At 34.6% G+C, this 12316-nt stretch overlaps 1 protein-coding gene across 12 annotated transcripts in view; it reads right to left on the bottom strand.

Moving 5' to 3' along the window:
- The window catches only part of PKP4 (plakophilin 4), a 112525-nt gene that overhangs the window by 35306 nt on the left and 64903 nt on the right, over positions 1-12316 (bottom strand). For 8 of the 12 annotated variants that reach the window (XM_072875137.1, XM_072875132.1, XM_072875133.1 and 5 more), the window contains 4 exons: positions 11756-11947; positions 9983-10199; positions 7370-7502; positions 3017-3230 (listed from right to left, as the gene is read on the bottom strand). In XM_072875137.1, the coding sequence (XP_072731238.1) occupies positions 3017-3230; positions 7370-7502; positions 9983-10199; positions 11756-11947 (756 nt within the window). Of the gene's footprint in view, positions 1-3016; positions 3231-7369; positions 7503-9978; positions 10200-11755; positions 11948-12316 lie in introns of all 12 variants that reach the window. The other 4 variants (XM_072875136.1, XM_072875135.1, XM_072875131.1 and 1 more) reach the window with 2 other exon arrangements.

The raw sequence follows: 12316 nt of genomic DNA on the forward strand, positions 1-12316 counted from the left end.
ATGGAAACAGCATGCAGCTGGAGCAAGCTCAGTGAAAGTTATCCTCTTCCAAAGTCCAACTTTTAAAGACTTTAAAAAAAAAAAGTATTACTTCATTTTCATATAATGATTGTGAAAAGTGATTTAGCACATTCTATTTTCTGAGTAATCTATAGCCATTAAAAAGATGACTTGCTTCCCTCTTAAAACATTCTTGTGGTTTTGCAATTATGCTTTCTTGCCGCGGCCCAGGGGGTGAACGGAGAAGAACAGCACACCAATATGATGTGGAATCAAGCTCCTTTATTATCATTCTTCCCTTTGCTTATATCTGTTTTCCAAACATGTCCACGCGACACACTGAGTACGTGCACATTGTGATTGGTTATAAGCCTCTAGCACGCGAATGCCATGCACATTGCGATTGGTTAAAAGCAACTTTCACGCTCCTAGCACGCGACTGCCATGCACATTGTGATTGGTTAAAAGTAGGCCGATAAAACAAACTGCAACAAACAAACTGCAACATTTTGCTTGCAGCCGCAGACTTCCTTAAACTAAGGCATCTTTGTTCTTCTTCTTTCCCTTTTCCTTGCCTAGATCCTCTCATATACGTTCCACATATTCAAGGCCCCAACACTTTCTGTATTTTTTAATGTAACTTTCTATTTAGTTTCCACTTCTTTATCTCTCTGCATTTCAATCTTGTCATTTCAGTTACTGTTAATTAAATATAGACCCCAGTATTTCTACTGTTTTCTAACTCCTCTAAAATATGTTTGTGCAATTAAACCCTCCCCCAGTATGCTAGCTTTTCAAAGTTATCACAGTTAATCTTTAGGGCATGTTCCCAAATAATTTCTGAGGTTAAAAGATTGCTTTTGACTAAATAATTCTTCACAAATTTTATATAAATGAATTAATGTGAAAAATACCTATACAGATTGCGAGAAGTTTGTTATTCTAATTTCACTTATCTGGGATAATCAAGTTTTAATCTACCTAACTGCATATTAAAGTAAACTGGATGAATTTCACTTGCAATGACATCAGATATACCTGTTATCTTTCAAAGGCAATTGATACTGCTGATAATGAAAGTATAATTCATTTAGTAAGGAAGAAAGACCATCCTCAGGAAAAAGAAAAGCACTGTACTTCAGTAAGAAATGTTACACTGGAAAATCCATTTTATATGAAAAATTATGAATAAACTATAGCAGTAATGAACAGTGCTAATTTTAAACTAGAAATCAGACATAGAGTGTTTCTAGTGGTGTAGATTGATACTACTTTATCTGTATTTACATTATCTTAATCTGGGAACATAGTACACTGGGTGTGGTTTGCTAGTTTTAGTTCTGACATAGGTGGAGTTTTTTAATTATTAAACAAATAATCATTGGATCTTTTCCACTTCTTTTCTTTATATTGCTATTTATAGAAAGCATTTAAAAATTCCTAAGCTCTGAAAGTCTGCTGTGGATTCTTCTCAAGCATTCAGCATTGGTCTAACTCTAACAGAAGTCAATGCCACTGACTTAACCAGAAGACAATTAGGTCAAAACTTTACATTTTGTTGTAGCTGGTTAAAAAAAAATTTAAAAATGTGTGTTAAAAAGAGTCACTTTTTCTAAAGTAGTCATCTTTAATTATAATAAAAATTAAATACCATATTTATTGGAAAAATCATTTTCCTTACAGATGATGTGCTGTATCTTTTTTAAAAGATAACAGAGTAGGGTTGGGTTTTTTTAGTAGTGAGTAAATACCTTCTATAATTAAGAATTTTACTTTGGCTTTGTCTGTGGAACCATCCCTAACATCTTAGAAGCACAAGTAATTTAGATGCATAAAACATGAATTTTGTAGAGCAGATAAGGCAGCTAATGTGTAATTCTCATTTTAAGTATTCCATTTACATAACTTCTTAAGGAAAAAACTATCCCTCTGGAGAGAACATGAAAGCTGCAGGTTATCTTAATGCTTGCTTATGTGGAAAACACTTAAGGAAAATAGCCTGCATATGAACTTAAACTTAAATGCTTTGGATACATTCTGTACAGAGTCCTTTCTCTACTTAACAGTTTTTCTAAACAAGGAAATAACTTGGAAAGGCTCCCACTATGACACCTCTGTTACTTCTAACTTGAGCACTGTTGTGCAGCTTTGCTTAGTAGGTAAGTAGATAAGCTTCATAGCTTAACAAAATCAAATGAGGGAGCTACTAAAACTTGAAAGAGGAACTGTTTAAAGAAAATGAAAACTCTGCTTTTTTCTATCCTCTCATATTTTTCAATCCCCTAAAACCTTCATAGACAAATCATTCCCATATTAAGAAAAAGAGATAGCAGATGTATGCACTACCCAACAAATCCACCTTGTTTTGATGGAAATGGAGTTCCTTCATGTGTTAGAACTGCAAATCATTTATTATTTCTGCGCTTTCTGTCTGCACCAAGCGCCAAGTAGGTTCATGGGTTATAAGCTAAATCTGCTACCTCATACTCAACGGACTAGGAGTGTGTACACAGTCACTTCCCATGACTCTACAAGCAGGCTGGGCACTGAGGTGCTTCTATAATTTGCATACTTGCAATTTTCTGTCTGTACTTTAACACACATTTACATAGTTTGGGTCCATCTTATGAATTCTGTAAGATTTTATTTAAAACTGTTGTCAGCAGATGATTTAAAAAAGCCTGTAATAAAACAAATATTAGGAGTCAATGAAGAAGTACCTATCCAAGACCTAGCTGTGTATGTAGGAGAATCATACCACTGGAAATTTTACCTTAAGTGGAGCTTTAGTGCAACTACCTCAAGATTCTCTTCTCCCAATGAATCTGTACTTCTATGCTAATACTTTAACTGTCAGCAATCAAAATAAGTGAGTTTGCATTCACAAAAAAATACCAATGCACAAATAAAAAATCCAGTCGAAGTACTCAATTCCAGTCACTTACCAGTTATTCCAGTCTTGTCCACTTCAGAAAAATAATCTGTATTATAGTTCTCTGCTTGTTTCAAAACGTACCTGTTACAAGCTCTTTTATTTCGGCATCAACAGATTTTCTCAACAGTCGTAAAAGGGCAGGTATCCCACCAACATTCTTCATCGCTATTTTGTTTTCATCAGTAGACTTTCCATAAACAAGGTTTCTCAGTGCGCCGCAAGCATTCTTCTGGACTTCCAGGACTCTGTGATCCAAGAGATCAACCAGGTGCTTGATTCCTCCTAGCCTACAAACCTAGAAAATGGAATGTTAGGAACATCAGCACCCATTGATTTCACCCATTTCACTCTACAGATTTAAAAGGCTTTTATTTTTATAAAAAAACCCTACATTCCATTCTACTTCAAGAAGAAATATTGTTGGTAAATCTTAATAACTTGATTGTTACACTGTACTGAAAATTCCTGTGAACCACTCACATCCTTGTTGAAAAGGCTGATGGACATTTTCAGTCATCTGCTGTGTTCAGAGAACTGTTACTGCTAAAGTTTTGTTTCCCAGTAATGCAGTTTTTAAAGTAATTTCCTATACCTCAGAATATCTTTTTAGTGAGTATTAGAAATAGGAAGTTGCAAAGATTTAAATGCCAACTTTTACACTTAGCTACACACACACACAGATCAGTTCAAATTAGCATATGCCCAGTCCTATTGGCATATCTGAAGTTCTTTTTAAAAGGAAGGTCTACTCTGCAGAAATTTTCTAAAATGAAAATAAATTTTTCTATTGTTTGCTTTAAGCAAGTTACTTGCATTTATTCTTCATTATATATTTTTAAAAAATGTTAACATTGTGTTTTGAGATCTCATTTCCATGTAGTACTTACAGAAATGATAAAAGATTAAAGTATTTTAGAATTCTGTAATATTTACTAAATAGAAAATATTTTAAAGAGTTAAATAAGTAGTATTACTTGCAAGATTAACACTCATTTTAAATTAAAAATCACCACCAAAAGGCTACTAAAATATCTTCTATGAACTGTTTTTAAAAATATGAGCTATTTTGCAATATAAGATTGATCTATTATAACCTGGTATTATTTTAGCACAGCACAATAACTTTTGTACCATACTATCCATAGAATACACCTAATGAAGTTGGCATAGGATCTCTTTAAAAACCCCACACCTATAGCAGCTAAACTGCTGCTGCCCTAAGAAGGAGATCCCATGGTGAAAAGAAAGAGATACACCATCATTCCTGATTACTTTGCTTATACAGGATGTGATTCTGGGCCAAACAGTTAGAAGAGATGTAAAATGGAACAGCGCTAAGGATTCTCTAGGTCAGCATTAAAAGCACTTTTAGAGGCCCCTTTTCTATTCTAACCTGTATAATAATTAGTTTGGCAAGCCACAAGGCTATTTTGAAATACCTTAACGTGTATACAAGTTTTCATGGATTTTTGGCTTAAAAAGTTCAGTGTCTTTTATTTGCCATAGCACAAGGAGAATAATTTTATTCTCAATGAAAACATGAAGTGATTGGGCTAAATCTCAGTTAAGTTGATACTTTGAAAAACAGAACTGTCTCTCTATTACATTCTTGAAAATTGCTTTGGGTATCAACACAGTTAATATCTTTATCTACACCTTAAACCACCTAAATTGAAGAGGCTTGGAAAAAAACAATTGAAATGCAAGGTCTGTGACCAACACTGTCTGTGATTTTTAGCTGTCAAATCACCTCTTAAGTAGAATAAAAGAAATAAAATGAAAGACCGGTGACTTGGAAATTTTTTAGACCTCTGTTTAAAATGTATATTTTTCAAAAGGAAACCTATACTTACACGCCTAGATATATCTACCATGTAAGTTAGAAATCCAGGAGATACAAAGTTTGGTGTTGATGAATTAGACAAGCCACTGCTATGCCAAAAGCCACCAGGAATCTATATCTAAAGGCATTCAGTGGACTTTAAGCTTAAAGTTATTCACCTGGCAAGATTTCTGTAGCTAGGAAATGAATATTACCTTACAGATTATTTATTTGATACAGACTACATTGAAAGCATATACTGCAGGATGCTATTAAAAAAAAAAAAAAAAACCAAAACTAGAGAGTTGTTCTTTTTCAAGGCAAATAATTCTTATTTCTGTTACTAAATAATGAAGCAACAAATAACTATTCATACTTTTCAGTTAAATCTCCCTCTTGTATGTCAGTACAGCACATCAAACACTACAGCTACACTATTCATCCATAATACAGATAGAAGTCATGAATGACAAAATAGCTTTATCGTTTTTTCAAACTGTACTCAAAACTTGATGAGATACAGTTTTTGCATATATAATTCAAAATAAAACATTCTTAAGATTTGTATTTTCCTGAGTCATTAACTATTTTAAAACATAGCAGCGGTTCCTAGTTTGAACAGGCATTTCAATTTCTAAATTTTAAAAAAATCTGAATTCTTGTAAAATGATACATTCATGAACTAATATATCAGTATTGTATGTATTTACAGATAGATATTCGTTACTTGGAAGCGTAATTTATTCTTTCTGTGTAGTTTCATAGCTAACTTAAATGGTAAAGATCCCCCTCCCCCCCAATAAGCAGTTTCTTATGCTTACCTTCAGGTTTTAGCAATGCAAGCATTCTAGTTCATTTTGCTAGGCTTTGAATAGCCTTAATAGTCTAGCAAATTAATCTGGTCTTTACCACAGCAATAAAATAATAAATTTAAATAATGAATGAAAATACAAAAGTAGTCCTCAAATAAGGCTTTACTGAATTGGGCACTAAAATAATTATGATCTTTTCCTATTCCAAATAGTTTCTTGTGCTGGTCTCTGCTTTGAAGGGAACATGAACTGCAACTTTCCTATTGCCACAGATACCATAATGTTTTCAAAACATGCTGATCCCTACCCACCATCCCAACTCAAGGGACAACTTCTTCTTAAGAGACTAAAAGCCTCATCAGGAAACACTGACATAAGGCTCGCTTTCCCCAAAGTGCAGGAAGATTCTTTCCTCCTAGAAGCCAGACAATTGCATTATTTCTGTCATAGCATTCTAAGAATTTCTAACAGCTGATTATTCCCATTCAAAAGAAATAACTGCCAGTACGTAAATCTTGTCTGTTTGAAAAGGAGAAATTTTCTGTTCCACAATTCCACAAACTAAGTGGAAGGGAGGCTACATTTACAGTTGTCTCTCTAACTCCTGTAATTCATCGTATCTTCTAACTCAAAAAGACCTTTTTCTTTGGATAAGGTTTTATGAGCTTGATTATATAATATGTCTATAATCCTTTATACCTGAATTGATTTTAAAACATATCGAATATTTCTAATGCTAAGTAGGGTAAACAACTGAGCCACCACTTCATACATGACATACAAGTTAGTACCACATTCAAATTCTGCTTAAACTTTGGCATATTTCTTTTAGCTTTGTGTACTTCAGAAAAAATTAAAGCAGACATTCCATAATTTCTAAAACAGATTCTGTAATAATGAAAATGGAAACAGTGAAGAAACACAAGATCTCCTATAGATGAACATGTGCAGACAAGTAATATCCCAAGAATTCCTAAATAAGCTGTCATATCCCTTACAAAATAGCAAGACTACCTTATAAATCGTCTACATCTGATTATCACTGTGATCTTTACCAGAACATCAAAACCACCACCATTTTTCCATCTGCCTTCCAGCAACAGTGAATTATGTTGGGCTATCTTCTCATAAAAGTTGCACCAACATTTTATTAACATAAATAATATTTATACTGAAAATAACAGATAAAACACACATATATGATATGAACAAAAAAGCAAATTCCTTCAGATCAATAGCTCATAGCTGCTCTGCAAAAAGAGCAGCTCATCAAATGTGAACAGTTTCTAGAAATTTCAACAATAATCTGAATTTTCACTCAGATGTATCCTTCCCCCACATTGTATTCACATAAATACTATCCTCTCTATATTTCTGGGGTTGGATGTCTTTCCTTTCCTTGGCAGCTCATTCATTCCCTATGATACCTTAAAATATCTTGATGAAAACCAGTGGAAAGCCTTCCAGAATTCTTGGTTTTTCTCAGTCTCCAGTCATCAACAGGTTACACAAAAACAGGCTCTGGTAAACGTACTTCACAGTTCTGCTAGATTACACAACTTGAATGTAAAACATTTTCATATAATTTCCATGCAGCCTCTTATGACAGGAGAAATCTGTGTGTGTATGTGTGTAATTACACACACCTAGGTACTTCAATATTATCATACACCTGGTACAAACAGAAACACAAAAGGGTCCAAAATACTGTGTTATGATGAAAAAAACAGAAAGAGGCAAGAGGTCTAGGTTTGCTTTTATAGTTTCCCTAGGAACAGAAACGCACTCAGTATACAGTACCTCCATTTTTACTTTGTTATCTCCAAAGCACAGGTGCTGAAGGTAGGCAGCTGCATTTGCCTGAACCGATGGGAATTGGTGCTGAAGCATGTGAATGACTTCAGGCAGTTCTGGATCTCGCCAAGCAAACTCCCTTCGTTAGATGAACACATTCAAGAGAAGGCATTAGTTATAAATGTATGATTATTTACTAAGTGGAATTACTCAAGCATTTGAAGTGTTTTTCAACAATTCTGTTTTTGTTCTGGAGTATCAGGGCTAGGAGGAAAAACAGGTATATTAGAATAACTGAGTCACATCACCTTTTAGTCTTCCAGTTGGAAAAGGACGCTTTATATGCTATGTTCTTCAGTTAGCTTGGTTGTTGATCACACATATACTAAAATTATACCAACTCAAACACTGCAACCTACATAAATCTCCCAAACTTAAATATATAATGCAACAGGTACCCACTTAACAATGCTGCTCAGGGGCATCTCTTCCGCACAACATTTTTTTCTCAGTGCTCAACGTTCTTCCCAGTCTGAAGTCAATTGCACTTCAACAAAAGCTGCGCAGCCTGAAATTTCATCATCATGATCAGATGCAGGAAGTTTACATAATTTGAGTTATTCTGGGATTGTAAGCTTAAAATCATTAAAATCAAAACTCCTTCATTAAACAAAATGATTTTGTGCAGACAAATCCTGGAAAAGTCATTACACATATCCATGGCCAATTCACAGACTTAGAGACATACTCATTAATATTTGCTGGGCTATCTTCCTTCTGTAAAGGAAGATGGGGGGGGGGGGGGGAACGGGACAGGGGAAGTAGTATCTAAGTTTTCCCATGCTAAAAAATCCAAGTAAATTAGAAAAAAAAAGGATGTTCCAAGAATAGTATTTGGGGAGCTATTCAAAGGCCAGTGCTAGCCTGGCCAGTCGGGTCTCCCCAGGATTCCTACAAGTCACCAAAAAGGGAAAGTTCAGTTATGTGTCTACTTTGTGTTATTTGTCTACTTTCAGTTATGTGTCTGCTCAACAACTTAGAGGCTTATTTCTCCATACTAATGATAGGAAGACCTTAGGGAAAACTGCCTTTCTAATAAAACTAGTAGCTTTCTGAATGCTCCATCACTCTCATTCTAGAGTGATGCTTTCAAATAGCCCAGTCTGAAGCTATTGTAACGCACTAACCTAACCTCTGCAATAGCATGATATGCAAATCAGAAACTGAAACAGATTAAAATGTAAGGTAAAAACCATTCCACTGTGATATTACAAGATAAGAAGGTGCATCAGCAATGAAAACTGAGTCAGAATTTCTTTAAAGTTCCTTGTTATGAACGTGAAGCATCCCTATTATAACTAACTTTTCTTGTAAGCCATGCCAGAATAGACCAGCAGTAGCACGCAGCTAGCAAGCACTACTAGAGGTAAGCTTATCCTATTAACATCATTTAGACAAATGTACCATTCAGTTAAATAAAATTGATCCAGTCTCTCAATATCTATTAAAAAAAAAAAAAGGAAATATATTAATTTCCACTAATAAACAGAACAACAAAATCTATTAAAAACAGTGCTTTTATTTTCGAGACAGAAGGATAGGGCCAAACTAGAAAATAACTGAATCATGCTATGAGCCTTCTGTAACACAGGAAGCCCAAAAGGTTTCCGTGTAAGGCTCTAGTCTGACCATAGCTATTAGCTATCTTTTTTCAAAGTTTATTTGGCGCCCTAATGTTTCCGTATGAAAGACTCCTGAGGCATCACTGAAGCCCATATCCTCCAGTACCAGGTGCTCTGCTTTCAGTTCTTTCTAAACCAGCAGAATGTGAGATGTGCTTTCATGACTAAGGAGTGTCTAGAAGGTGCCTCAATGAACTGGCAACCTGAGGACAGACTGGAATTTCTAGCAATCACATACCCATACTGAAGATAAACAGTCCCCAACCTTTGCATGGACTGGGTTTTGATACTCCCATTTTAAAATACAAGGTTTTAATGAATAGCATCTCTAATAAATTGTAATGATAATATTACACTTGCCACATGCCCACACTGCATACATGCATTTACAACATCAAACTAGTAACAATTTTAAAAATATGAATGAGTATTTGCTTTCAAAATGGTACATTTATATATCATTTTTAAACTTACGTTGTTTTGAAATTTAAGCAGGCTGCTCATGAAAAATTCATTCAAATAAATTAGGTATGTATGTTCTAATTTTCAAACCCTGATTCCCACTCCCATAAAGAGAAAAGTTACTACAGTATTACAGGTTGCTCTGTAGAGTTACTCAAAAATATTTGGAATAATCCAGTCAATTCTCATCAAATTTATAAGAATTTCCTGTAATAACTTCTACATTAAAATATACATGGAAGAAAAATGTAGTAACAACCAATGCCTGTAAGTTGCTCTTTCTTACTGTAATAAGTAGACTGCATTTATTGCTTTGGTTATAAAGGTATAAATCTTAACATCTGAATTAGTCATGATTGTTTAAACAATGTAAAACTGGAATATGCACAACAAAGTGCCATATATATTCAAGGAATGTATTAAAAATCTTATTACGGCAAATACGTACAAATCTTGAATGCACAAATGGACTTGCCTGGGGTCTTTCTGAATGCTGTCTATGGATGGAGATCGCGTGGTCCCATCATCGGCGGGCGTTGCGTGCTGCAGCCTGTTATAACTGGACTCTGACAGTCGATACTGCATTGACCTGTAGGGTTCTGCATAGGTAGCTGTTGTGTTCAGAGCGTAATTATTTCTTTGGTATGTGAGTGTGCTACGCTGACTGGATGACCTTTGCAGATTTCCGACTCCTAGTATAAAATCAGTATTAAAACAAACTAGGTAACAAACGTCTATTGAAGAGAAGAGGCAACACGTGGTTAAAAGTGTAAGAAAAAAAAAAAATCAGTCTTAAAAACATGTACTGTGGTCAATGTTGAAAGCTATTGCCAGATTTGAGGGCGCAATTACTCAATGTCGCAGGGAAGATAGAGGTTAGTTACAGAACTAAAAGTCTGGTGGAATCAGGCTTATGCCTCAGCTTGCCTCAACAAGTATTTAAAGTAAGAAATGCATCTTGTGCCATCAAGCAGAAATCAGGATGCAAATGTTTTCAAGGTTTATCATAAAAGTCAATTACTAACCGTAGCATAAATTTGCCAACTGTACTAAACAGAAAAAGGAAAAATAAGTAAACAAAAATTTATATAGTTTATATGGTATTTTCCTTTTCCCAACTGCACATACATTTTCCCTGACAAAAAGCTAACAAGAGGATGATTTCAAAGATTAAGCTGATCATTTCAAAACCAGGAACATGTGTCTTCCTGACTTAACAGAGCTGTTGCAGTAGCTTTTGTTCTTCCAAGGTAAGTGATATTAGCTAAACAAGTAAACAGAGAATTCCAATTTCTAGTTATATTTCCTCATTGGCACATCCTGACAAACTTAATGCATTTACATTGTAGAAGACAGGAGAACTGCAAAACCTGTTGCCTCCTTCAACATTCCATACTCTTAGTATTTCAGTTACAGTAAAAAACATTAAAAAGCAATTTTCAAATGTGTGAAAACATGACACATGAATCGGACACTTCTCTATAAATATTTCTAGAGAGTTACTTAGTTAAATCACTCTAATATTTTGAGATTTTTTTGAAATTACGCCACTATACAAATTATTAGCCAACCTTAAAGAACAAGCTGCACTGCAACATGTATTACATTTCTCTTTACAGAAAATCAGTTCTAATGCTAATCTAATGCCTATGCACTTCATAATACATGAGTAGCAATTCTATGAAATACTATAAAAATATTTCAGTTTCAATATACAATCTTCAGATATAGTATTTTAACTTTTAATTATCCTTTGCTGAGAAGTTGGATAAAACCGGTATTTTTACTGTGAAAGATGCAGTAGGTAATTTAAGCGTGCAAGCTATCATTTTACTGTACTGATGAATAAAAAAAATACAAACAAACTCAATTCGTACGACAATAATGCACGGAGAATGCAAGAGGAAGCAATAAATTTTTTGTGTCATGAAACACACTTGTTTGGATGTACCTGAGTGTGTGGTATCAAACAAAATATTCTGACCCTAAGCTGATGCTGATACATAGCCCCAAGTATTTCTTGCAAACACCACAAAAGCTTTTTAATTCCTGCTGGTTATTTTAGGTCCTTCAAACCTAGTTTCTATCTCCATTAATTTACAACATCTAGTTTTTCCTTTTAAACTGGCACTACTTATCTCATATATGTTTTCCTATATGCCATAGGTTCCAGAAAAACTCCAGTAGGTAAATTAAGCATGACTTTGGGACACAGTCAATGGAAGAGCTTTGGAAGCCCTTTACCCACCTGACCCTGTTCGATATAATGCTGACTGGGATCCCTGGTGGAGCTCAATTGTTCCATGATTTGGACTACGGTACACAGGACTGTAGTAAGTTCTGCCTTCATAGATAGGGGTGATGTGCAAGTCAGGAGATACAGCTGATCGTAATTCTTGTCCTAATTGACTGTGTTGACTAGCATATGAACTCCTCAGGCCTAAAACCAAGAAGAGGGAAATATGTACATGGCCCATATCAATTAAAAATAATAAAGCTGTCATGCTTGAACCTTTCTTCTTTTAGCCAAGAAGAGGTGTTAGTTATATCTACTGTTACAAAGATTTATTCATTAAACTTCTTTCCATTATTAAATGATCCATACTGAAAGATTCATTGACAAAGCAGCATTACTTTGATGAAAAGTTTTGTCCATACACTGACAACTTCAAGTTTTCCAACTCAATTTTTCTGGTAGCATTTATAGTTGAAAGTCTAAAACATACAGAGTAAAAGCTAAGTCAGCATGTGCAGTTCACAGATTCAGCAATGACAAGGTAAGTCATGAACCTGACAGAAATCCAGTTGT

The sequence above is a fragment of the Ciconia boyciana genome, chromosome 10, assembly GCF_034638445.1.
Source record: "Ciconia boyciana chromosome 10, ASM3463844v1, whole genome shotgun sequence".
Taxonomy (NCBI): Eukaryota; Metazoa; Chordata; class Aves; order Ciconiiformes; family Ciconiidae; genus Ciconia; species Ciconia boyciana.